At 46.0% G+C, this 27,615-nt stretch overlaps 1 protein-coding gene, 1 long non-coding RNA gene and 1 other non-coding gene across 3 annotated transcripts in view; 2 read left to right on the plus strand and 1 right to left on the minus strand.

The window, feature by feature from the left end:
• The first annotated feature begins 426 nt into the window (after positions 1–426).
• Positions 427–2,118, plus strand: LOC140699064 (uncharacterized). Its single transcript, XR_012077085.1, has 2 exons — positions 427–815; positions 1,884–2,118. It is a non-coding gene; the product is annotated as an uncharacterized lncRNA (long non-coding RNA).
• Positions 2,119–8,313: 6,195 nt separating this feature from the next.
• OSBP (oxysterol binding protein) overlaps positions 8,314–27,615 on the minus strand; it is a 28,402-nt gene continuing 9,100 nt past the window's right edge. The window contains exons 4-14 of the mRNA XM_072970012.1: positions 23,996–24,194; positions 23,636–23,738; positions 23,257–23,311; positions 22,939–23,070; positions 19,080–19,325; positions 18,675–18,795; positions 12,769–12,872; positions 11,634–11,729; positions 10,794–10,975; positions 9,691–9,911; positions 8,314–9,601 (exon numbers count right to left, since the gene is read on the minus strand). Of these exons, the coding sequence (XP_072826113.1) occupies positions 9,459–9,601; positions 9,691–9,911; positions 10,794–10,975; positions 11,634–11,729; positions 12,769–12,872; positions 18,675–18,795; positions 19,080–19,325; positions 22,939–23,070; positions 23,257–23,311; positions 23,636–23,738; positions 23,996–24,194 (1,602 nt within the window). The 3' untranslated portion in view covers positions 8,314–9,458. The remainder of the gene's footprint in view (positions 9,602–9,690; positions 9,912–10,793; positions 10,976–11,633; positions 11,730–12,768; positions 12,873–18,674; positions 18,796–19,079; positions 19,326–22,938; positions 23,071–23,256; positions 23,312–23,635; positions 23,739–23,995; positions 24,195–27,615) is intronic.
• TRNAT-GGU (transfer RNA threonine (anticodon GGU)) lies at positions 14,417–14,488 on the plus strand. Its single transcript has one exon. It is a non-coding gene; the product is annotated as a tRNA-Thr (tRNA).

The following is a 27,615-nucleotide window of genomic DNA, read 5'->3' on the forward strand; positions in this document are numbered from 1 at the left end:
CAGATTTCTTAAATAAAATAAAATACGCCCCCTTTTAGAGACCCTTTGGCAAACGTGAATCCTGAGTCCGCAAAACCCTGGAGAGGAAGAAGCCATTTACTCACTGTCCCCACCCCTTCGCGTTTCCTTGCCCTAAACCCAAAGCGCACAGGGTCGGCGACCACAGTTCCGTGTTAAATGTACCAGGCTGCCGCTTCTCCCGAGAAGCACCACTTCGCAGTTCCTTGTCCCCAACCCAGTGGCCTACGAAACGGATTAGCTGAAAGAGGCAATCTGGGATACGGCCAGAAGCGGTGGCAACCGCCACCACTCTGGGTTTGGAGAGCGCGCCCCGCCCCCGCGCCCCTTACCCGCCCCACCCACTGGGCCTGGCTTCTGCGCATGCGCGCTCATTCTGCTCTTCGCTGGCTGAACCCACCTCCTAGCACTTCTCTACCCTACAAGCCACTATTTTCATATAACAGATCCCGCCGTGCCTTTTCAATCCTCTGGGCCTTTGCACGTGGTGTTCCCTCTAACCTATTGCCACCTCCCTTTGACTTCGTCTCCCTCGTCTGCCCAAAGCACTTTTGAGCACTCAGCTCCACCGCCATCCCCCACCCCGGGAAGCTTTTGGTGGTCTGCACCATCCCTGGTCTTCGCCTCCCCTGTAGTGTGGGTCTACTCTCAAGCAGGCAGCAAAGCTTTTTGACACCGCGTAATCAGTGCTTTAATAGAGAAACATACAACTGTTTTGGTAACACGGAGGAACGACTAGAAGGTGGGCAGAGCAGAACCTGGCTGGGAAAAAAGACGTGGGAACTGTGCCTGGGAAGGTGAGTAGGAGTTGCCAGACATCAATCCCTGGTGAACCAGGAGGACAGATCTGTCTTCTTGGAGATCCTTGCTTGTATCCCAAGTATTTCCCAAAGGGATTCTTCAGGCTGAGAAGAGTTTACCTTTCCTAGGAGTCTGGTGCCCACCTTCATGGTCCCCAGGTGGTTGACCTTCAGTTCAGAGCACTTTTTCCCCGTGAGTTGTAATAACAATCTCATCCTTCCTTCTTACCTGTGTGTAAAGCATGCTATCTGGAGTCAATAGACAGAAATTTATTTTTAATTGGTTCAGGGGACTGTGGGGGCTGGCAAGTCTAAAATCTGTTGGGTAGGAAATTCAGGTGAGTTGATGTTGTGGTCTCAAGTCCACCTTCAGCAGGGCAGCAAGCTGGTGGTCCAGGCAGTTTCTTCTATGTTAGAGTCTTGAGGAATCTTCATCAGGAAACCCCAGTCTTTGTTCTTAAACCTTCAGATGATTGGATGAGATCCACCCACATTGTGGAGGGTAATCTGCTTTACTCAAAGTCTACTGATTCAAATGTTAATTACATCTAAATAATACCTTCACAGGACTGTCTTGACGGGCTTATGACTGAACAACTGGGCACCGTAGCTAGCCAAGGTGACACGTAAAATCCACCGTCACTGACATACACTGATGCTTACATACATCACACAGAAGTCTGAACTGCCTTATCTATTCTTTGTTTTCCTTCCTTTGGATCATCATTGGATTTTTCAGAGCCCTTTATCAAAATGCCTCCTTCCACCCAAGAGCCCCAAGATTTGGGGGATGAAGCCCTGCATCAGCAGGCATCTTGGTACAGAGTAACAGAAAGAAGAGGGCATATAACAGGTCCAAAAGCAGTGTTTCTCCATTTTGCCTTTTACCACACCTCGAATTTTTAGAACGTGAGGACCAGAGCTCATTCCTCTCTCCCCAGATCCCAGCCTGGGAGCTGGCGGAAAAGAAGGCATTCCCCAAACGTGTGTTCTATTGCACTGCCTTAAATGGAGTGGCTCATCATTTTAACAAGATTTTTAGTGGGTTTTTTTTCTTTTTTTTAGGATCCAGTCCAGAGTGTCTAAATCCTCCTCTCCTCTACCAGCATGCTGAGCCACTGTGGACACTCTGGAAGCCTGGGACCAGGTGAGCTGGCTGATTCCTGGCGTGTTTCCTGGTGATCCCCACCAAAGTCTTGCCCTTGGTAACGAGAAAAAAAAATCAGCTGATTGACACAAATGCGTTTTGAAACCTGTGAGATGCTGAAAATAAGAAATCACCAGTCTCTTCTGAAACCCAGTCGTCCTGAATATAGTTTCTGAGTATCTCTGCCGGGGACGTGGCTGGGGTGAGGGGAACATCCAGTTCAGAACAGGAAGAGCACATGACGTACAATAGTTGTTTGCGATTTAGCAAGGAAGAAAACAGTAAGAATACAGTTAAATTTGAATTTCCGAAAAAAGATGAATATGAATGTCCCATGGGATATTTGGGACATGCTTATACAAAAAAATATTAATTGTGTCTCTGAAATTCAAATGTAACTGGGCGTCCTGTATTTGATTTGGTAGCCCTAGTGTGGACGTAAACCAGACAGGAATTCCAATCCCACCCCATCCCACCCCCGCCACCGCCACCATCGCCAAAAGCTGTCCTGGGTCCTTGATATTGTTAAACCAGCTGGGCTGAGTCAAAATCGAGGATTCCTTTGGCCCGGCCGAGAGGGAACCCGGCAGTCGCCATCCCCCCGGAGCCCGCGTCCGCCCTGGGGACGGGCGGGCGGCGGGAGCTGTGCAGCCCCGCGCGCCCCGCACGTGGCGGGTCCGTGGCCACGAAATCCCCCAGCGAGGGACGGGCGTGCCTGTCCCTTTGAGCCGCTGATTAATGGTCCAGCCGCGGCAGCTCCTGGAACGTCGTCGGAAACAGGAAAGAAGAGGGAGAACTGGGCTGAAGAAGAAAGCGAGCGGCGCGAGTGCGTGGAGCGAGCGTGGTCCCAGGCAGACCAAGATCGGGGAAGGGATACTGGCTTGATATTGAGCAGTTTAAACGCAACGCCATCACTTCCTGTACGGTTTCTAGTTTCCTCCTTCCCAGAGGGGAACAAATAGGCCGAACCTGTCTTTCCATAGCCATCCAAAACACGTGCGAGTGAGAACATAGGGTGGGCAATCTGTGAATCTCACTAAACAGGGGTAGATCGGTACACGGAGCTCATCCAGAGGAGGGTAGACAGGGAACCCTAACTCTAAGTACCGTTGTGGTTGATGTTTAAAACCGTTGCCAAAATCGGGGATCGAACCAGCGACCTTTACAATCTTTACTCTAACACTCTCCCAACTGAGCTATCTCAAGGAGCGCCTTGAGCAAATATGTAATGAAATAATGTCTGTCCTATTGCAACAAATATGCATTTGTTAAATGTAAGCATTTAACAAATATTACAGAGGTGATGTATTGAGGCCTCTTTATAACCTATTTATCAGCTCAGTTTGTTTTTTTAACTGCCTGCGATTTGCTTTTTTCATCTAAAAATAAAGTATGGACTTTTTAAAGTCACCTATGTAGACCTATTTCATTGTTTTTAACCCACGCACAGTATTGGATGGTATGGATATTATACAATCCATTTAATCAAAGTTCTAATGATGGACATTCTGATCCCCCCCCTAGTTTTCATAATTAAAAACAGTACTGCAATGATTATCCTTTTGTGTTTGTTTTTCCCATGAGAAGGCAGATTTTGCAAGGCCAAAAGATATGAACATTTTGAATTTTTCAGATATTGCCACGTGGGATTCAAGATATGTTTGGAAAAGAACAGACAGGAAGGCCATTTGTAAATGTTTCAAATGTGAATTTTCAATGCTACCTCCTACAAGGTATACATAGAGTCACTGTATATTAAAAACATTGATTAGCTAAACCTAAATGTTTAAAATACCCCTCAATTTTTGGATTCTCCTCTTGGCATTTAAAAGATTTTAAATACATAGATGTCAAAAAGTGGTATTTGCTCAGACCTCTCTCAAACTTTGAGAAGCAAGCTGTGGTTTAATAATATCCCCTAAAATGCTGGTTTAATCCCACCTCCTCCTCCTACTTTATAATCTTGAAACCCTTGCATGTATGTATGTATGTATGTATGTATGTATGTATGTATGTATGTATTTATTCCATTGCACTAGCCCTAACTGAATCAGAATCTCTTCAGTTGGGGTTCAGGATTATATAGTCTTTAAATTGCAGGTGATTTTAATGTGCAACCTCTCTCATCTCATTCCTCAGTTCTTAAAAAATGTAGCCATTACACTTGGACCCATATTTTGAACTGCTTACTCAACTTCTCCACAGGCATCTCCAACTTAGAATGTCAAAAATGAACCCATCTTCCCCTCTAAACTTGCTAGCTTACTACCACATTCCATCTAAGTTTTCCAAGCCAGACCAGAAAAATACAAATTCCTTCCTCTCTCCCTCCCTCCATTCTCCACCAATAATCGTACTGAAGTGCTGTTCATCCCAGTTCAGTATTACTGGAATCCCTGCACTTCCTTCTCACAACTTCTCCAACCTCTTACTTGATCTTAATACCTATCAATCATTTTCCAAACTGGAACTCATCATCCTGCTTAGAAAGTCCTTCACTGGCTCACTCGTTGAAAACAAAAACCAAGGTTTCCTTATAGGGTAGATAAAGACTTCCATAACTTGGGCCCTTCCTCTCCCCAGCACTGTATCAGATCTCTCTCCTTGACCCTAAACTTGAGCCATTCATGCAGCCATCCAAACTCAGGATGCTTTCCTTGACTTTGCTCTTCATCTTTGTCCATGCAGCATTTTCTTTTTTCATGCAGCATTTTATACGTTGCTCTTCCCTTAACCCCTATTAGACCTGCAACTCTCAACTGAGATACATTCTCCGAGTTCCAGAAACCTTCTCTGACTTTTCTTTATCCCCTCCCTCTCCAGCCCCTGTAGGCTTGTTACCCCTCTACAGTGCTTTCACACCACTTATCAAACTAGATTGTAATTGCCTGTTTATCTGAGCTCTTTCTTGCCATTTGTATCCCTCATGTATGTTACATAACAGGCTGGAAGTAAATGTTTAATGAGCGAATGAATGAGTGAATGAATGAATGAATGAAGAAATTCCTAGTCATATCTATCTCAGGGCCAACTGGTTCTTTACTAACTTCTAAAATCACCTGGTCAAACCCAGAAGATGTGACCTCTGCAAGGCTATTTATAGAAGATTCTGAGCTCTTTAGTTCTTGCCTTCATTTTTCTATTTTTTTTTTTTAGAATTAACAATGGCACCCATTATTTTACTAATATTTTCATAAATGCATGAGTGGAATATTTAGTTTTTGTTTCTTTCTTTCTTTTCTTTTCTTTTTTTTTTTCTTAAACAGTTTTTGTTTGATGGAGGTGCTGGGGATTGAACCCAGAACCTCATGCGTGCTAAGCACATCTCTAACCCTGAGCTATACCTCACCCCCATATAGCCCTTACTTTTAAAAGATGCCTCATCTGAACAGTGTGCTTCCTTCTCCTGGGAGATCAATGTGAACTCCAAGAGGAGCATGCTACTTGAAGACAGTAGGGAGGAAATCTTGAGAACCACAGATGATTTTATGAGGTTCAGAAGGGACAGCCATGAAAGGCTTGGGGAGTGCTTCCCACAGGGCATGGCAGACTACTGGGCAAAAGTGTTATAAACTTTTAGAAGCAAGCTCTCGATTTTGATAACAACCTTAGAGTTTAACAAAGTATTTGCATTATAGTGTATAAATTTCAAGGCTTTTCCTACATTTTTTTAGGACTATTCTATAGTTTGGTTTTCACTTCTCTTGCCAAAAATAGAGCAGACCCTTGAAATGTATAGGTTTAACATTTATATATGCAGAGGGCCCTGATGGGTGTAATGATTTATAATGTTGCTGAATCATAATTTTGAATCATGAGTGGAACAGACTCCTTGGGATCCAGACCCCAACCCATCAAGTAACAGTAGTCCATTAAAGGATTGAAGGAGGGATTATTGAAATGTCTCAGGAGAATTTGACGGCCCCTATCGGAGGAAATCACATACTATGTGGTTTTCAAGATTGCAGAATGCAGCTCTCACCAGTGTCAAGGGTCTACTACAGTGGTTTTTAGCTTGCTAGAAAACAAAAAAAATTGCTGAAACTTAACACGAAGCCTGATAATGGGAATCGAGCAAGTGACTTGAGCAGGTTAAGTGGCCTTCCCCAGAACCAGGCCAGAACTTGATAACGCAGCTAATTTTGTGGGCATGAGTCTTGAATCTAGGAGCCAGGAGGCTGACCTTCAAGAATGGGCCTTCCTTCAGGTGGGACTCCCAAAATGGTATTATCCACATTAACAAGCTTCTTGGAAACAGAAAAATGCATTTCTGCATGATGTTTATAACCCAGGAGGAAATGACTTGGCTACCAGCTGCCTTCCAACCCAGTTTCACACAGAACACAAGGTTGTAAAGGTCACAAACTCTGGGCTTAAACAAACTCAGCTTTGAATTCCAACACTGTGACTAACCTACCAGCCATGTGACCTTGAGTGAATTTATTCAAATTAGGCAATTTTTTTGAGAGCCTTTCTTCATATTCAACATGACGATTGTAACATTCGTCTCTTAAAATGGTTTAAGTGGAAGCCAATGTTCAGAGCACCAATCTCAGCCCTCCAGACATGGAAGCAGATGCTCAGAGGATATGGGCCCCCCCCAACAGGGCAGGAATTGGCACCTGCCCTCATCTGAGGCCTCTCCAGGCCCCTTTGACTACTCTGCCCACCTTCTCCCCTCCCTTAACGTTAGAGAGAACTTAAGCAAGCATTTTTGCCGTCCTCCTCTCCAGGCTCTTCAGATCAATACTCAGTTGCTTATGCTGTACACCAGAAATTGACACAACATTGGAAACTGACTGTATTTCAATAAAACTAAAAAAAAAAAAAAAAAAAAGTGCAGCGCCCAAACATACACATACCTTCTTATGGAAGGAAATATAAATTACTGGGGGAAAATACATTATTCAGTAAACAGTAAAAAAAATACTCAGTTGCTTATTTCAAAATACAGCATCTGAATCCCTACATGGAACAGCTAAGATTCTGAGATTCTAAATGGGCAAGAGAAATTAAATTCAAAACTTTTATTTTTTTGAGGTGAAAACAGGCCCAGTATCAAAAACACTAGAAAATATTGCCCTAAGCCAAGCTGGGACACTGATGATGCTCCACTGCAGCATCACAGGCCGTTAAAACTGCTCTTCGGTTCACGGGCCCTCCAGAATGTTGCTGAGAGGTCAAAATCTGGAAATCCATGCCCAGGTTTTCTTTCAATTCCCCCGAGAACAATTCTCCCTTGAGCCAATCCTCCCCTTCCTCCCACCACCCCCTACCTGGTAGAAAGGACTCAGACACACCATATGACTTTTTAAAAATTATTTAATTTAGTAGTTTTCTTGGAAAAAAAACAATAAGGCAAAAAAACCGAAAATATATATAGTTTTGTTTCGTTTTCATGTGACTTTATTTCACCTGAAGGACTCGAAGCTTCTTCCATTAGCAGGAATCTGACTGGGGAATAAGGATGGAAATGTAGTGCAGATGGTGGGGGAAGGAAGCGGGTGGGGGGAAATAAAGCAGGGAGTTCCCACTCTGTCTAAAGCCCCCTGATTAGGTCATTGCTGTTCTGGGCCTCCTGGAAAAGAAGTCCCGGCATAATGCCTTGCTTATGGAAAATCAGGTTATCAGGTTCTTAGGAGGAAATTCCCCAGGAGTTGCCCCTGTCTCAGGTTTCAGCACAGCTGGGAAGGGAGGGCCGGTGGGAGGGAATGAGGACTCATCTACCCAGTACAAATGCAATCTCCCTGCAGGGATGGCTTCCTCTGGAATGATACTTCCCCTGAGGACCCACCCGGGCTGAGGCTCAGCAGTTAAGGAACAGGAACAAAAAGACACTAACAAAAAGCATACAAGGAAGGCACCTCAATTTGTGATCCTCAACCAAGGGTGGGTGGCACAGGGGTCAGATTTCTGAACCAGACAACTTAAACAACCACAGGACAAAACAGGAAGGAGACCAGGGCCCAACAGGAGCAGCTCTCTCGCCCGCTCCCTGGGACGGTGCTTTTAGCCCCATCTCCCAGGAAGAAGGCTCTTTTGGGAATCAGCTGTATGTGCTGTGATCTGGACAGAGGCAGGCTTAAACTGGAAATTACCCTCCTGACTTTCTACCCATACCCTTCCTAGCAAAAGAAGGAAAAAAGGTAGGAAAGAGGTTAGGATTTCATTTTCAAGAGTCAGGGAATTAGGAGAGCGAGGTTTAGACAGCCCGTGACACAAACCATGGATCAAGTCCCTGTTCAGTAACTGCTTACGTTTGGAATCTGTCTGCCCCTGACACGTGGAAAGCAAAGGAGACTCCAGTCCACGTCAGTGTGTCCGAGAGAGGCCCAGGGAGACAAGTGATATCAAAAAACAAGATTCTTAATGGGAGGAAGGAAAATCAAACAAAAAAATTAGATTTTTCTCTACATATATATAATATACAGATCTTCAACACATTATTCCAGAGGTGGCTCCAGTCCAGGGGGCTTGAGAGATGGTGAAAACTTATTCCAGACAAACTCCTTCTCTGGGGTTCTGAAGGGTCTCGAATAGGACGGGTAATGCTTTGCTCCACACAAACCCAAATTCTGGGCACAAAACTGCGTCGGTACTGTGCCGAGGGAGAGAGAAGAAGGGCAGTGAAGGATGGGGTTGAGGAGGGAGGGGGACAGCAAAAGTGGCCAGCAGTCTCTTTCCATCCTGCCTCCTCTTCTCAGAAGTTCTCCGCCTGAGGAAGTCCGTAAAACCCCTCTGCGAGGAGGATCACGAGGACCACGCAGCCCTCCTACCGACCACTCAAGTGGCCCTGGTTGCTGTCAAAGAAGACGGAGAACAGCAGCAGGGGGTTTTACGCGAGTGAAGATAGAAACTTCCAAGAATCTGACTCTGAACGTTCCAGTCTCACAGAACGGTTCTCTCACAAAGTGTTCCAATACCACGGTTTTCTCCACCCGGACATCCCGTTAAATTGACCCCCTTTGGAAACATTTCATAACGTTATGCCTAAGCTCCCCACGAGCATTCACGATGCCTCCTTGGTTAAGCCTTACATGTTTCTTTTTAGAGGAATTTCTAAACTCAGCTCTTGCTCTGAACAGCACCAAAATGCTCCTGACTCGTCACCGTCTGTAGATCTTGGCTGAGCAGGACACTGTAAGGGGGGTGAGGGAGGGGGGTGAATGACATCACCTTAAACGGGGGCAGAGGGCGAAGGAAGAGCCAAGAGTACTTGACTTTGCAGAAGTGGAATAACACTAACTTTCAGCCACTAACCCTCTCCCTCGCGAACACAGTATCTAGTATGTCGATTTCAGTTTCGATCAGCTAAGGCAACCAGCCAATCACCACCAATGGTGTCTGCTTCTGGTGATTGATTTGGAAAAAATGATTGGTTAAGACAGACAAACCGGAGGAAAGCACGCGGTAAGAGAGTCACCGTTGCCAGCCTTCCCGCGCGTCCTCTGTCCTCTTCTCCTTTGCACCCTCCTCCTTTTGCTACTGCCGTTTCAGAAAATGTCTGGGCACGAGCTCCAGTCCTGCTTCTCTTTACACTCCCAGTATCCTCCCCTATAAATATGGGTTAGCTCCTTGGTGACGGGGTCCTTCTTCCGCTCAAACCACAGAGCCTTGTAGGGATCGTAGGGTGTGCCTAAAGGGAAAGAAAAACCGAGGTTAGAGCTGAAAACACAGCGCCATCCTCCATGCGTCCGGAAACAGAGGGAAAGGCGGGTTCGCTACCATCCTCCGACGCTTTCATAGCTTCCGCTTCTCTCTTCTTTCTGGCGAGTCTCTGTTTTTCCTCCAGGCGCTGCTTCTCAGCATTGGCTTCATCCCAGCGTCCGTTTTCCATCAGTCTCTGGTCGGGCCGTAACCGGCTGTCTGTGGGGGCAGTCCCACTTTCCCAGGCATTCAGAGTGAGAGCGAGCTCGGAGAAGTAGTACATGTTTTCCGCGTTCTTCCTAAAAGTGAAGGATGAGAAAGAGACAGGGTGATGCCAGGGCCTCGACCCTCATTAGTTAAGGAGCAACCACTAAGTTCACTGCCAAGGACGACATCACCAACGCTGTCCGACCAATGGAAAGACTCGGGGACCATGTAGGGTCCCCTAATTGAGAGACCTGTTCCCCACCCCCTCTCCCCGGGATCACTCAATTCGATAGCTTTCTGGGCCTGTGTTGTGCTCAGCTGAAACTGGGAAGAATGAAACATCCTACTAAATAAAACTTTCTTTCTGTTTGCTTTGCCTTCTTTTTAACCTCTTTCTTGGATAATCTGGGCTACTACTAAGGACTGAACACATGAAATGACAGGAGACAAATGGCCTCCATCTCCATCTATTTCCAAAGTCCTGTGCGTTACACAGGGGCTGCTAGGCCTTTTGGCTCAGTCGTTCACAAGTAGTAGGCATCGCTCTCCCCTGGCCACTTCTGAACAGCTGTGCTCCAAATTAGAGAAAAATATCCTTCTGCCTTTGTATCCTTATCCTGCCTGTATCTGCACTCACTGTGTTATTTTGAGATGTCATACTGCACACAGCAATGTAAAAATAAAAAGTAAAATTTTTATTTAAAAAAAAAAATCTCCTGAATCCAATCCAAAGGACCTTTAGAAAGCACCAAACAGTTTTTGGCAGACGTGGTCTGAGTGGTCTGCACTTTCTCGGGACAAGGCATGTTACAGCCCCAGTCACACCGGGACAACCTTCTGGTCATCTCTCCGGGTCTCGACTTCCCCTACTCAGTTGCTCACATAATTAAGTGGAAGGCAGGCAGAAATGCCGGCGACTCTGCTCGGAGGCTGAGGTCGCCACCGTACTGGGTGGCAGGCAGACTGCTACTCACGGTAAAGGATTCCGTTTCCACAGCATGACCCGGCTTTCCTCCGCTTCGTGGCCTCGCTGCCGAGCATCGCCCCCATTCTCCCCAGCCACAGGCTGTACTTTGAAACAATCCATTTTCTCATCCCACGTCCCCAGAAGGGCAAAGTGAACTCTTCCTGATGGATCTGTCACTTCTCCTGTCACCTACAAGGGTGGAGAGCAGGGCTTTGGAGGATGATGGCATTCACTGTGGGTTAGCTCACCTGACAATTCCAAAAACTAAAGTCCTAGGGTAAAGACAGGTTAAATCCTGCTGTGACAAATACCATGGAGCCATTCAAATTGTTTTGTTATATTTTCTTGGGCTGCTTAAGAGAACGGAGCCAGGAGCTGGAGGTTTCATTACCATTTTGCTGCATGGGGATTTTTGTTGTGATGATGTATGGAGAAAAAGGACCTGACTCTTCCCAGAATTATGTTATGTTCTTCTCTCCAGAGATCAGAGAGCCACAGATTTCTTCACTCTCCCATCAAAACTCACGGCACAGTTCCACTGCGGTGGTAACACAGGGCTCTTGCTCAGATCTCACAGGGGTCAAACTGCCCGTGCCTTCTTCCTGTAACCCTTTCATTAGTCCTTTCTCAGCGTTTCCCATTTGCAATCTCTCTTCGCTCTTAACTTTTACTTTCTAACTTGTCTTTTGCTGACTTTCTCCTTTACCTCTCTTTTTAAAAAATACATACACACACACACCCACCCCCATCCATCCATCCATCCAACCACCTATGCCAGCTCCAAAGGAGTAGCCTTTCTAAGGGATACACACTAAGTGAAAAACGTTTTAATTCCAGCTTCTCTTACCTTTCTTGCCACATCTCGAGAGAAGTAGCTATAAGGAACAAATTTAAGATTGCACTTGTCTCCCGTCTTGTGGTTCACAATGTCAATTTCGCCAGACTATAAAATGAAAAGAATCATGGATTTGTTTTATTAAGACCGGATGACTTGCATACGTGCCAAGCCCCATGCCTCATAATTCTCTACTTTTCAATCTTACATCCTAGCACTCCCTTGCTTAAGATTCAGGTTGTAGCCAAGCTTGAGACACTATGGAATTCCTCTGTAATCTTGATTTTCCAGGTTGGAATCAAGGCCAAATGACCCTTCTTTTTTAAAATTGTGTGTCACATGTTAGGTGGCATAGTTCGACTTCCAGCACATAAATTGATACTCACGTAATAATTTACCTTTCCAAACCAGTCCTCCGTTGGTACCCTTCATGAACTCTGTGCTTAAATTAAAGCATTCTACTCAGTTTCAGGATTACATATGGTGGGCCTTTCTACACGTTATTCATTTCATTTTCTCCTCCCTTCTATCTTGTGAATCCCAAACTACCCTTTAAGACTCAGCTTAATTCTCACATCAGCCTGGAGCCTTTCATGACTGCTCAGACAGTATTCCCTCTCCTTCCTGAATTTACTGCAATCATTATTTTAAGAGCAAACTGACACTGAATTCGGTATTATCGTAGTATATCTCTTACACTCGTCTATTTTCTCAAATATTTTTTAGCGCACACCCATTTGTCACCTATCTCCAGTGATAACTCTCTGAAGGACCATGCCTCATCTGACTTTGCATCCCCAGGGCCTAGCACTTTGCCTGGCCATAAATGTTAGCTAATAATGAAAGGATGGAGGATGGAAGCCATGTTTATTATTTTCTTGTATCCTTCATCGTGCCTAACACAGTCCTAGTAGAGTGGTCACTGAATGAATGTTGCAATTTGGCCATTTATAAATCATAATTTGTGGTATAGAAACTTGGGGAGGTTAGGGATGGGGCTACTGCCTGGGAGAAATTCCCTAGGTGAAACTGATATACCTGTAACAGCAGTCTCGGGCCGGTACACATGTCCTAAATACTACAAAGATGGACGTAAGGAGGTACTACTTTTCTGAACTTTAGAAGCCCTTGGAGAACCTTTCCTCACCTGATCGATCCACAACTTGCCCACGATAATGTTGTGCACTGTTGTGGTAACTTTTTTCCAGGTGTAGTGGTGCCCAGTTGCATGGAAAATACAGTGGATGCTACCTAGAAGCAGAGAGCGTTATGCAAATTAAGTCAAATATTAGTAAGACAGCACCATGCCAGCTAGAAAGAATGATGCATTGATTTCCTTCTATCAATATTTCCTACTTTTAAAAAGAAAACAAGTCAAAGAGGACTTATAATCTTTTTAAATGTTGGAAGCACTCAATTTTTTTCACTTGATTTTCACATTTTTGAATAAAATATAACTCATGATGACAAACATGGACAACTGACACAGCTTGCCAGGGGGTAATATTCTGCAACTGTAGAAACAAAAAGGGAAGCAAAAGCCCCAATCTTTTCACTAACTGTGAAATTTTGTAGCCATACATGCTGCAAAATTTATAGGAACAGGTCAAATCTGTCCCAACATGAGAAGACAAAACTGCACTATGGAAAAGAGCACACACTGATAGTTAGAACTGGGGACAAGCCCTGTTGTGAGTAACTGGCTGTGTGACCTTAAGCAAATCACCCGTCTACGACCTTAACAGTAAAAGAGGAGGAGTGGCTGGAGCAGGGGCTTTGGAATCAGACAGAACTGGATTCACTGGCTCCACCACTCATTAGACATGTGAGCCTGTCTGCTGTGTAATAAAGAATTTGTCTGGTCTTTGTCTGTGGTTCCTGGGAGAAAACCTCTAAACCCTTGCGAGTTCCCATGTGATGGCAGTGTCTTTGTTACTCATGAGGGCCCTGGTGGTTTATGCCAACGAGGTGCCTCATGGCGGGCCCCTGGATAGATTACGCCAACCAAGTGGCTCAGGGTGAGGGTGGACCAGAAAGACCAACCATGTCATTAGGCAGTGGGTGCTTCAGGCTGCCTGATATGGGCTGGACCTGGGCCTCCCAACCTCCTGGGAATGATATTCCCTTCCTTCCAGATTAAGCAGTCATGCCCACACCAGGAAACTGCGATAAAATCTCCAGACAGTGAAGCTTGGTGGAGCTTCCAGGCTGTTAAATACACCAATGTGCCAGGCAGGTGCTGTGCTCTGGTTTTCAGGGGGAGAAGGCATGGAAACTCCACGTTCAGGATCCTCCCACACCCCATGCTACGTGTCCCTTCATCTGTGGCTGGTCCTGACTTGTACCCTTTATAGCTCTCAGTAGGGAGTCTTCTCCTGTTCCTATGAGTTAATCTCAAATGAATACCAAACCCAAATCAGTCGTTTGAACAGAGGTGAGTTGAGATTCAAAATTATCAAAAATTTCATATATAATGTACATTAAATATTAATATTAAAATTAATATCAAATTTTAATATAACACATATATATAAAACTCCAGTAACGGTATAAGTCTAAGCTCCCTCTGTAACGACGAATGACAAGAACACTAAATGTCGCTTTGGTGTGTCTTTCTTGTACAAAGGAGCCTTGATGGCTGATGAGCATAAAAATGGTGACAATGACACTATTAGTAACAACAGCCACTGTGCTGCGAGCACTTGCTGTGTATCAGACACTGTGCTGTGTTCTCTTCACCTGTCACCTCATTTAATTTTCACAACCATCTTCAAAAATATTTACTCTGGGGGCTGGGGGGTATAGCTTAGCGGTAGAGCACGTGCTTGGTGTGCATGAGGTCCTGGGTTCAATCCCCACGGCCTCCGTTAAGGGGGGGTGGAATTTACTCTGCCTAATTATGTTCTAAATCTCTTGTTCAATAGCTCTCTCACCACCACCGCAGTCTAAGCCACCAGCAGCTCTTGCTGGAATCTCTGTAACAACTTCTGGTCTCCCAGCTTCCACTTTTCCCCCTTCAAGTCTTCAGTTACAGTGATCTGTTTAAAACATGTTGTATCAACTTACCACACTAAAAAAAATCTCTGTTACATCCCACTGCAATTAGAATAAAATTTAACTTTTTTCCCTGGTGTACAAGGCCATACAAGAGCTTCCCCACATCTCATCCACCACCCCACCCCCGCCCTCAACTTACTCTGAGCAGCGGCCGTGGCCTTACTGTTTCTCAAGCATGCTAGGCTCGCTCCCCCTCAGAGCCCTTACTTTTGGGGTTCTTTCTGGATGGAAAACACTCCCCCAAGTCATCTTTTGGTTTCGTTTCTGTTATCTAGCCTCTGTTCAAAGGGAACCTTTACAGAGAACTTCCTTCACTCCCCTATCCAAGGAAACACACACGCTCATTCTCCACCATTAACCCCTATCTCCACCTACTCTGTTTTTTCCAATGAACCACCGCATATAAAATTAAATTATTTTCATTTCATTTACTTTTTTATCTACTTAAGAATGCAAGCTAAATGAGGACCAAGTGGCTTCTGTTCACCTTTGTATACCCATAATACCTAGAACAGTTTCCGACATACAGGGGGCACTCAGTTATCTGCGGCCCCCAGTGCAGGCACTATCGTCCCCTACGTTTGTTTCCTATGGCTGCTGGAACCAATCGCGACACTTCTGTGGCTTAAAATAACAAACCTTATCCTCTTTCTGTTCTGGAGGTCAGAAGGCTAAACTCAAGCTGTCACCAGGGACTCTAGGGGAGAATCCATTTTCTTGTCTTTCCCAGCTTCTAGAGGCCACCTGCATTCTTTGGCTTGTGGTCCCTTCGTAGCATCACTCAGACCTCCTGCTTCTGTTGTCACTGACTCTGATCCTCCAGCTCCCTCTGATAAAACCTTTGTGCATACAGGAGGCCCACGGAATAATCCAGGACTATCTCCCCATCTCCAGAGCCTTAACCACACCTGCAGGTTCCTTTCACTATGTGAAGTAATATATTCACAGGTTCCAGAGATTGGGATGTGAATATATTTGGGGAAGGGGAGGCATTATCCAGCCTACCGCACACCCATTTTACCAGTGAAGACTCTGAGCTTAGAGAGATCAAATAATTTGCACAAGGTCACACAGCTAGTAAGCACTGGAGCTGAAGTTCAAAATAAGAGCAGAACGTCTGTACCGTCCAACACCATAACCCTGTGTCCCACCCGGACCGTGGACCTGTTGTTCTGCAGTGTCCCTGCCGGCTCACAGGGATAGCGGGAAAACAAAGAATGCCTATGACTGCCTTCCCTCATGTATTATTTGTGTCTTGGAAACCTGACAGTAAGTTCAAGATCTCAAAACCGAGCCATTTAAAATGTGGACAGAAGACAGCCACTTGCAGGATGGTGGAGTAAGGACATCCACGTGTCTGCTCCTCAGTAATGCCAGCAAGGACACAGCAAAAGTGCCCAGGACACATGTTTTCACAATGCCGGAAATTAACCAAAGGATTCCAATGATCTGAGAAGCATTTGTTCAGGAAAAAGGGCTGAATCTCGGTAAGAAAATGAATTTTGAGGCATTTTAACTTGCCCTATCCCCATCCCCACCTCCCGAGCTTGGAAGTAGCCGTGGAAACCAGCAGGCAGTCTAGCAAACAGTGGAGGAAACCGAACAGCCTCAAAAGCTCCAGTCCCAAAGAACAGTCGTATCTCACCTCTCTGGTGCCTCCTTGTAAACTCCCACTCACACGGCTTATCTTTATTTGATCTGACTCGGCACTTGCTCACCTCAAATACCCTTTCCCTGCGGCAATTATCAAAATAATCAGTGGCAATTATTTAACACAACAGCTGCCTGCGGTGGTGATAACTGTTGGAGCCGTTGAAGAAATAATGGCCAAAAATTCCCCAAATTTGATGAAAAACCTTAATCTACACATCTAAGAAGTTCAATGAATGCCAAGTAGGATAAACCCAAAGAGCACCACACAGAAACCCACCATAATCAAACTACTGAAAGACAAAGACAGAGAAAGAATCCTGAAGGCAGTAAGAGAGAATCGTTAATACCCAGGGTAACTGCTACAAAAATAATGTTAAAAAATATAGTAAAAGAAATAACAAGGGAGTTAAAATGGTAAACTCGAAAATCATCTATTTAAGACAAAAGAAAGAACTAACTAAATATTAAATACAGCCGTCCCCTCAAAGGCTGATGTCTGGAAATTCCACTCTTCATATTTCTGTATTCAGTTTCCTGCCAGTATGTCAATTCTTTATTCACTCTCCCTATGAAGGCTGGGACTTCCTGTTCACTTACATTTCCCGAGCACCTTAGAACGATGCCTAGCATGTGGTAGATATTCAGTATCTAATAGATGGGGTGACTTGAGATAATACATCCTGGCCGAATACATTTAACCCGAATGGTTAAATACCCATAGGAATGGAACTCTATCAAAGGTATTTTCTTAACTCTAAAAAAACTAGATCCACCGCTTCTTCCCTGTTTGTATAGTTATTTACCCCTCAAAGAATTCTAGATTAGTCAAATTACAGAGAAAATATACAGCACATCACTGGTAATTTAGGTTTATTGTTATTTTTCTTTCTAAATGTATATAATCGTCGCTAGAATTAAATACAAATACTCCATCCTTTCAGAGATCCTCAGGGGGCCTGTGAAATGCTTTTCCATGGATGAAAGTTACAATGCAATGTGACCACCAACACCCTAGTTCTGCAAATTAGGTCTGATCGTCCCAGGGGTTTCCTATCCTTAAGCTGACACTTCTGAAATTATTAGCTTCAAAGATAATTCAGTAATTAGAATCTTATTAATGGTTCTCAGTAAAGATCAAGACCAAAATCACTTAGTCTCCTTTTCATCTAAAGGCCTCTTGCACATTAAGCATGAAATGATAGCGTTAACACTCCAGTTTCTTGTCTTTTATTGTATTACTAACAACCCTGGATTTTCTTCTGGCTAATTTCTGGTGTGCACCTGTACCCTGCTACAGTTTGTGTTTCTGAGAGAAAGGGGGATTTACTAAAGAAGACTACACCACAATAACCCAGCACTGTAGCAACGACTCATGAAAGACTCGGACCAGGAAACGGAAAGCCATCAAGACACAGGCGATCACCAACAGCTCCGTCTCTAGGGAGCTACTAGGTTTCTCTCTACCTATTTTGTGTTTCTTTCTCTGTAGACCAGCATTCACTCTTAGTAAACACATGGCCAAATGTGGCTGCTCTAGTTCAAAAGAGCATCAAGAGGTGGGGCGGGAACAGCTCAGTGGTAGAGCGCATGTTTAGCATGTATAAAGTCCTGGGTTCGATCCCCAGTACCTCCATTAACAAATAAATAAATAAACCTAATTACCATCACCCCCAACCCTGCCAAAAAAATAAAGAGCGTCGAGAATTTCCACTACATTTTTTGAATAATGTCATTTCCCCTACAGCACAGACACTCTAACACTGCGTGTTAGGATTTCTATTCCCAGGCTTGATCTTTCTGATCTTGGTGCAAAATCAACTTGTAATCCTGATTAAGATCTTTTAAAATAAAGTTTCATCTTACCTGGAGTTCAGCTGTTTCATAAATGATACCTAACCTCTCCAGTAGACGTTAGAGAGGGAAGAGAGAGGGAAGAAAGGAGAGGAGAAGGGGGAGGGGCTTCACAAGAAACCTAACCTTGCAGTCACAAGAGTTCTGATTTATAGAGAATCTGACTGCTAGGGCAGTGGGGGAAACAGCACCCACAAAGAGACAGAATTTTAAAAATGCAAGCTAAAATTTTGTTCTAAAATAGTACTTAAAGATGCATTAAATATAGCCAAGAAGACAAAGGATTTATGACTGGATGGGTCCTTAAAGAGTCTCACGCCCCCTCACTCACTTGACAACTGAGACACGAAATGACCTGCACAAAGCTAGTGGAGAAGGTTCAGGGCCCAGATCAGACCCCCAGGCTCCTGACTGCTGAATCAGTGACCTCCCCATCACGCCAGCAGGGCTCTCCTTCCCGGAGCACTAATTCTTACAAGATGGTGGCCTTACCGAGGGGCATAATGGAGAGGTATTTGCCTCGGAACTTGCTGGTGATTTTGATTTCCTGACGCAATGTCCAGCCATTTTTGGACTCAGCGTGGTGTGCAGCTGCCGGGGGATGGTGACTCACCTTGAAGAAATCAGCGGTTCACATTACAAGGGAGAAAGGAGAAGGGAAAAGCTACTGCCTTATGAACTGATGATAAACGCCCCAAATTCCCACTTGACATTTGCACACCCACGGCAGTAGCTGAACACCAGGGCTTCCAGTGCTGAAGTCCTGAAGGAAAAGAAGGCTGTCTGGGATGACAGGGACTGGAAATTTCTGCAAATGTAATACCCAGGGGGCTCAAATGCAAAAGTCATCCCTTTCTTCAAAAAGGAAACAGGTCGCCGATCCCGAGGCCCCTTTACCTGCTCACAGAGGGATCGGTACCCGTTCTCCTCTAATCGGTCCAGCTCAAAGGTCTCCCCAAGGAGTGGGTTGAATGGCTTGCTGGTACGGAAGACAGTAGTGGAGTAGGAGGACACGGTGAAAGCTGCAACATAACAGAGCTGTTCTAGAGAGTTCTCACATTTGGCAGCTCGGTCTAACAGCTCGTGGTATTCCAGGTCTTCAGTAAGGCGCTGAAGCATGGACAAGGGCTCATTAAAGTTCACCTGTCAGGAAAGGAGCAGGTATGAAAACTGTGCCCACACATCTACATGAGACAGCGCTACTGTTTTTTGCAGGTGGAGACACGTATCGAGATGTCAAGATGATAAAGTCAATCACTGGGAAAAGACGCGGCCTTTGCTCAGTTGAGCAACACTGAGATCTAATCCGAAAGCAACCTGTTCCCCCTGATCAACTGCTCATGTCGTTGAGCAGTGGAAATCACCATTTTCATCTATTTGACCAACTGTAAGCTCTCAGAGATGGGAACCCGGCCTCTTCAGCTCCCCACTGCATATCCAAGAGCCACTGAGGCCCAGCCCGTAGGGGACTGTCATCAAAATGGGTGCTGAATGAATGCATAAACGAGGAGATGTACTTTAGGGTAAGTATATCCAGAGAGGAAGGAAGGTATTTAAATTTTTTGAGGGAGGGAAGAAAGGCTAGTAAATTCTAAGTGCAGGCATGCCCTGATTAGTGGGAAAAACATTACAAAAGTTAGCTCCTACTCCTGGACTGGATGATGGCTGAGTCTCAGGTCAGCTCGACATCAGGCCAGGACTCTGAGTTCTTCTCTGAGGCTGGACCTTGTGTTCCTGGACCTGCCGTGCTCATGCCGGGGGCTGAGAGCTGGTTGTGAGTGTTCCTGCCTTTCAAGTTTTGAAGCCAACTAAGGTAAAGAGGAAGGGAGCAGGGAATGAGTTATACAGCTGATGGAGAGCTGGACAGCCAAAGAAGATCCCCTGGAGACTGGTGACAGCAAGAAGCCATAAACGCTGGGATGCTGGAGACAGAAGCAGTGATGTCACTGTAGCACAGAGCCCAGAGGCATCCGGCAGAAGCTGAACCCTGGGGGTCGGGGGCCTGGCCAGTGAAACCAGAGCCACCCAGCTGCTGCCAGAGCATTGCCCAAGAGAATGCAGCCCTGGGAAGTACCCCGGGGTGTCTCCCTTCCTCCCGGCTTGAAGCTCCTCCTGGCACCTGGCACTGGTGGAGCCCAGCCAGCACCGGCAGACCTGGAAGCCTGAGACACACAGCCCGGAGGGATCGGCTTTCCTATGACACAGCACAGAGCAGGGGGAGGGCGAGGACTAGCTCTGCAGGCAAACAGGCCCAGGGCGGCAGGTTCCTTGTCACCATGTCAACCGGGAGCTAATGACAGAGGAGGACGGACAGGTCACCTAGACTCAGGCTCTAAGCGGAACTGCAGTTCTGAGGCTGCAGTTTGCCTTTCCAGCCCACCTCCCCGCCACTTCCTTCAAGGAAGCAGACACGTGGGGCTTCTTTGGGGCCAGGGAACCAACTGGTTTACGTTTCACCAGTGTGCTTACTCACGGCCTTTTCTGTCTGGAGGTCAATAATTGTCTAGCAAAAATCCTACACACTTACATACAAATCTGTCTTCTAAGACCCAGTTAATTAATAACTTCAATATCTGCTGAATGATATGTATGTGCCAGGAACTGGCTGAGCAACAAGGGTGTAGAACCAATATATAAAACAGCCTCTGCCCACGTGGTCTGTGGAGTGGCAGAACCCACCCACTGGTCCATAAACCCCAGGAGGCTGGGAGATGGCCTCCTGTGTTTCTGCGGGCCAAGTACCTGGCTGTGGGCAGAGCCAGCAGCCACCCCCCCTCCCCACTCTCTCCACTTCTACAAGCAGCAGAACCCCCAATTTTTAACTAGGCCGTGCCACTGAAAAAAGAAGTCTTCATTTTTAGCCTCTTCTCCAGCCAGCTGTGGCCATATTACTAAGTTCTGGCCAAAGAGACTGAAGGGAAATCGGTTTATGCAATTTCCAGGCCACCCTTAAAAGGCAGGGCATGCCCTTCTCCCCTTTCCTCTTCCTGCTGGCTGGGATGACAACCTGATGGCCGGAGCTGGAGCAGCCACCTAGGACTGAGGAATGGGGGCCACAGGCGGCAGAGCAACAGGACAGAAAGGAGTCTGGTCCTGACACCATGGAGAAGGGTACCAGCCCAGGACCACCTACGTCTGGCCTTTAACATGATAATGAGGTGAGCTAATATTTACTTAAGGCAGGGATTGGCCAGTTTTTTCTGTAAAAGGCTAGACAGTAAATATTTAGGCTTTGAGGGCCATGTGGCCTGTCATACCTACCCAACACTGCTCTGTTGTAGGATGAAAGCGCCACAGACAACTGGTGAGTATGAATGAGCATTTACTGCGCTCCAATAAACTTCATGGACACTAACCTCTAAATTGTATATAATTTTCACATCACAGAATATGACCCTCCCTTTTGATGTTTTTCAACCATCTGAAAATATAAAAACTATTCTTTGCTTGTAGGCTGTACAGATGACAGCCAGATTTGGCTCCAAGGCCACAGTTCGCTGACCCCTGGTCTAAACCAATCTATTTTGGATTTGCTTCTTTAACTTGAACCTATATCTGACTGATACACTGATACCACCCCAGGCAGATAGGCCGTCAGTAAATGCTTGTGGTGTGAACGAGCAAGTGTGACCCACTGCCCAGGAATACACTGGTACTGTGGGAACACACCCTGCTCAGACACATGGGTGAAGGTTTGCTGAAAGAGACGACACTATAGCTGAATCCTGAAGCAAAAGGTACCAGCTACGGCAAATGGAAAGTGGCACGGGTGGGTGGGGAGTTGATGAAAGTTTGGGTGGAAAGAGCAGCGTGTGCAAATGCCCTGAGGGGGAAAAAACCCAAGATGCCGGTAAGCACCTGAAGGGAACCCCCAGGGACTGGAACACTGCATGCATCTGGGTGGCACCCTGTCCTTGGGGAGGAAGTACCAAGCCCACTAAGGAACCTGGAATACCCTCAAAGCATAAAGGACCTAGTAAAGAATTTTAAGCTAAAGAATGACATAACTAGATTTGCAGTTTTAAAAAGGTAACTTTTAAAAACTGGACGGACTAGAGGAGGGCAGGACGGGAGGCAGGGAGGTCAGACCACACACCATCTTCACCATGGATACAGTCCGCATCCTCCTGGTTGGAATGAACCATTTTTGCTTCTGCACTCCCCAAACCTTTGTGTGTACAGCGCTTCCCACAACCCTATCAAGAAAGGAGTATTTTCCACCTGTTTTCATGTCTGTCTCTTCTGCATTACATGCTTCTTGAAAACAGAAACTATGCTGTATTTATCTCTGCATGTCCCCCCCACATCTAGCATAGGAATTTGCTCCTAAATAACTGTTACTGAACAAATGCATCTGATTCTAGGTGATCTGGAAACGTGCGAGATCCACAACCAAGTTTAAAGCCTGAAGGGATAGTTTATGACTATAAAGGTAACAAGGACCACGCCACAAACTGCCACACAAGTGGGCGGGGCTGTCCTGGCTGCATTCTCCTGACTGGGGCCTGAGAGGCCCTCTGGGCAGCAGCCTGGACGTGCAAGAACCTCACTGGCCTCGTTTATCTATTTTATATATATATGTAGTTAGCAGCTGTAAATCCTGAACTCCCAATTTATCTCTCCACCCACTCCTTTCCCCAGTAGCCTATAGTGAAAAGAAATATACACGTAACTGAATCACTATGCTGTACGCCAGAAACTAACACAACATTGTAAGTCGACTAGACTTCCACTCAACAAAACAAAGGGCCCTCACCGGCATGGGGATCTTGGAGAGCTCCTTCCCTATGCAGTTCTTCATGATGCTCCACAGATTGAGGCTGTAGTTGGGCTTGTACGGGATCCTCGTTCTCTTTTCCTTCTTGGTCTCTTCCAGCTGATGCTTGTACTGAGCCCAAGACAAAGCCATTCAATCACCCACAAAGAACAGAAAACCCAGTATTTACAAGCTTCCCTTCCCCCACGCTAAGAAAAAAAAAATCAGTATTTTCTGTTTCTTTTAGTACTTTACAAGCAAATCCTTGGGGATGACAGCTAAGTCCCTCACTCCTGGTAACTTTCAAATAAGAGTTACCTGTTCATCAAGGCTGATGTCACTGCTGGCCCCACTGATGTTGCTGCCAGTACGTCTACATGGATGGGAAACACGAGAATTAGAGTAAAGCTCAGAACTAGAGTTTGGTCCCCGCCATGTGTTTACAAAGCAGAATGCTAATAAGCAGGCTGCACAAACTTACTAACGAGTGATCAAACGATGACACTTAGAAAAGAATATGGATGAATAAACATCTTTGGAGAACTTGCTCATGTAAAACAGCTGACAGTCTTCTACTTACTTAAGGAAATAAGTCCAGGTCTCAGGAAACACTACGATACTCACTGAGAGCACTTCCAACCCTCTGATGGTCGGACACGATGATGTTCGTGTTTCTCGGGAGTCCAAAGTAACTTACTTGTGGCCCAAGTTTTCGGGCATAGTGATGATCTCAGGAGCATCAAAAAATTCATTCTCGTCATCCTCGTCGCTCATGTCTCCTTTGCCAGAGCAGCACTGGTCTACAAGGAGGAAAGCCTCTTCTGTTTACTTTGGCTACACTGACCACAACCTGGCATGACAGGCTCTTTTCACTACTGACCACAAACATAGCAACAAATGGTGGAAAGCCGTGGACAAGTCAGAAGAAGTAAATGGCTTGAATTCCATTTCCCATGAGTCACTGATTGCGGAGACTCAGGAGTTCCTTCTACCCACTGTAGAACACCACCCGGCACAGATCAGAACAGGCCAACCAAGAACCAAGGTGGCGTCTCACCTTTCCCCGAACCGGTGTTGCCGGGGGTGTTGGCCGGCAGCACCGTGGCCCCGCGGAAGGCCCTCTCCAGGTGATTATGCTGCTTCGCCAGCTGCTCCAGGGTCTCTTCCAGCCGGATCCGCTGGTCCCTCTCATACTGGAGGGATTTCTGCCATTTCTTACTGTGGGTCTGGGCTAACAAGAGGAAATCTCGGCAGGCCTGTATGAGAAAGAGTCATTGTGTGTGTCACCTCCACCCAACTTGTCAGAGATGTCCCCCTAGGCTTCTGTAAGCTCATCAAGTAACCTCACTCTGGGAACTGTAACAATTACAACGCAAATTACAATGAAAGGCTTTCCCTGTTCTTCCACAGCATCAGGGGGCAGCCAGCCCTGTGATGTAATCAAGGTCAACCCCAGGGGAAAAAAGTGAGCGTGGTTGTCACGGTTCTCTTCTATTCTCCTGCTCATGCAGACCAAACAAATGCCAAGTGAGCAGTAAACCCAGACAAAGTATTTGTGGCCACATCACAAAGGGCAGCTGTGTGAACTGCACCAAAGAAAGAAACCTACTGACGGAAAGACGAGGAAAAGTGTAGGGTAAGTGCTTTCAATAAATTCTTTTTAAAAAATATTTTTATTATTTTTGTTTTTTAATAGGGGCACCATACCAGGGATTAAACCTAGGATCTTGTGCATGCTAAACACACACTCTACCACTGAGCTACACCCACCCGCACAACTTTCAATAAGTTCTTGACTAAACTCAAGTCACCTGAAGCTGAGAAATTCAGCCATCGAGAACAGAGTCTTCACTGAATCAGACCAAACAGGAGGAAATTAAGTCGGTTTCTATTTTAGTCCCTTAGAGAAACAACCAACCTCAAAAATTAGAAGCCTACCTGTGGAATCAAAGAAAGACAAAACACGAACCTGATCATACTGGTCCCTTCACGGCCTCCCCACTGACACTAGGACCAAACCCCAAGTACTGGTTATGGACATAAGGGGCCCGGGCCGCCTCCTCTCCAGGCACCGGCACCCGCCTGCCGCACTGAACGGCTCACCGCTCCGCAGACACGCAGGGCTCTTTCAGGCCTGCCTGTCACAGCACGTGCCATTTGCTCTGCCGAGAATGCCTTCCTGCCCGCTTGCTCTGCTTGGCCAGGTCCTGCTCATGCTTTTAAGATCTATGGCAAATGTTCCTTCTTCTGTGACACCCTCCATCCCTCCCATCTGAGCCGCCGCCAGTCTCTCCTCCGCTCGTGCACATGGTTCTGTTTCACACCAGCCACAGCAGTTTCGTGACTGACTTTCTTCCTCTCCAGATGGACTATAAGTGACTGGAAGACACCATTTATAGCACGCTCACATACTTCTCTCTGGTCCTACCTTAGCTGCTTTGTACATAATGGGAGCCTGTACAAAGTTTGCTTAATAAATAAATGAAGGAAGGAAGCGACGTAAGCTTTAAAATCTATGCCCTGTTAAAGAGAAACTAAAAGGTAAACAGAGCATCTACTCCCACAGTTTCAACCTTTGCCTACGGACCAGAGCCTTCTAAGTCAGTAGCTCCAGCTCTGCACTCACAGAGCTGCAGACCAGACTGGCCAATTGCCCACTCAATAGCTCCAGGTGATCTCAGGATCTGTGGGTCCCCAACCACCACATCCCCTTTCTGATTCTGCTTCTCCATCCCAAGAACAGTCCCAGGGCCCTTCCACCTGCCTAAGCCAGAAAACAAAGAGGCATCCTTGATTTTTGGTTTTCTTCCCTCCCCACATCCAAGTATCAAGTCCTATCGATTGTTCTTTAACATTTCTGGAACCTGTACTCTTCCTTCCACCCTCCCTACCCTCGCAGCACAGAGGACATACTCTGGAGTCGGAATGCTGGGACTCAAATCACAGCTCCATCCTACTGTCTACCTGTGGAATTTTTAGCAAGTTATTTAACCTCTCAGTGTCTCATCTTCCTCATCTGTAAACAAAGAATGAGTACCTCAAAGTTGTTACTTAGAAATACTGCGCTCACATAATCACTCAATAAGGTGTTAGCTATTACAGTTAAGTCTGCGTCAAAATCGGTCTCATCCTCTTCTAATCCACTAGTACCAAGTCCATTTAGTAGGATCTGCACCCCACCCTACCCCACCCCACCCCACGCTAATTCCTCCTCAGCCTTATCTCTGGCTACTTCCTTGCTCTACTAACAGCTAATTGCGAGTCGTTCCCAGACTTTGGGAGAAAGAGAGGAGTCCATATATGCACACCTCCACCTGGATCAACCCTCCCCCATCACTTCCTCTGATGTTTGCTGAACATGACTCCAAGTGAGTGACAGGTGACTATCCGTCAGGCACTTTGATCAACACTTTACATCAAGTACCTAATAAAAGCCTTTCAGCCACCCTGTGAGCGGCTACTAGCGTCCTCACCATTTACAGAAAAGGAACTGGGGTCACAGAGGAAGGAGGGGTGCCCAGGTTACAGAGGTAGTTAACCGAGGCAGGTGGACCTAGGGTCCCAAGTTCCATGTTGCCTTTTTGTCACAGGAAGACTCTCCCAGGTCCTTCAGAATTTAGATGAGGTGTTACCTTTCCTTATCCTCCCAGTCCGAGCTAAACACCCCTGCCGTGCCCACCACAGCAGCCCGTGCTCACTTCTCTCACGGGACTCAGCACACTCCACGACCATCTGCTCACTCCGCTGTCCCCTCACTGGAGAGTAATCTCCCTGAGGGGAGGGCCCTCATCCGCACTAGTTTCATATCCCCTGGCAGACGGCCACTGAACTAGCCAGTGGATACAGTAACACAGCGTCAGATCCACTCCCCTGCTCAGATTCACTTTGGTAGCAAGAAAAACTATATCCCAAGCAACCAGGCAGTTGAGTGAAATGAATGCATTCTTCCTTTGATACAACTTTGCCTATTTAGAGATGTGATGTGCTGGCATGTTAGTTTTAAGGCTTCACCATCATCACTGAAAGGTACAAAGGAAATGACACAGGGATAAGAAATGCATTTCCAGCAATAAACGGCTATGAAAGGGGCCCAGGCAGTGCACCCAGGGAGGGGAGAATGAGAACCGACACGAACTCTGGATGCCTAGAACTTAGGGGAAAGAATCACCCCGAGGAACCAAGATAAGCGTATTTTCAAGAGAAAAGTCCAAACTAAAGTTTCAGTTCTATGAGAAATTTCTAAATCAAGAGGCATATCATTTAGCAATTTTTTCATTTCAGAGTAGTAAAAGCACTGCCACAGAGCAGGGTGCTCACCTGACATGGATAAAAGGCAACAGAGCGTTGTATCCTGAGCTGTTCTATTTAAAAGGTTATGTATTTACTATTGATTAAATGACCTGTATGATTTATGAGGCTTTCCTGATCACAGAAGGACCAGAAAAACAGGCCCACAGGCACGAAGCAGGGTGACAGTCTGGAAAAACAGCAGACGGCTGGAGCTCAGATACCTAAGCGTCCACGCGGATGCGCAGGGCGGCACTGGAGGTAGGCTGACCCCTCTGCGGTCCTGAAGTGGACAGAAGATTTTCTCTTTTCTACTTTGTGTGAATCAGAGCACTGACGACAGTGTTCGACACTTCGGAAAGCGATATGAAAATATTAAGAAACAAAGGA

This window comes from Vicugna pacos, chromosome 10 (genome assembly GCF_048564905.1).
Source record: "Vicugna pacos chromosome 10, VicPac4, whole genome shotgun sequence".
Taxonomy (NCBI): domain Eukaryota; kingdom Metazoa; phylum Chordata; class Mammalia; order Artiodactyla; family Camelidae; genus Vicugna; species Vicugna pacos.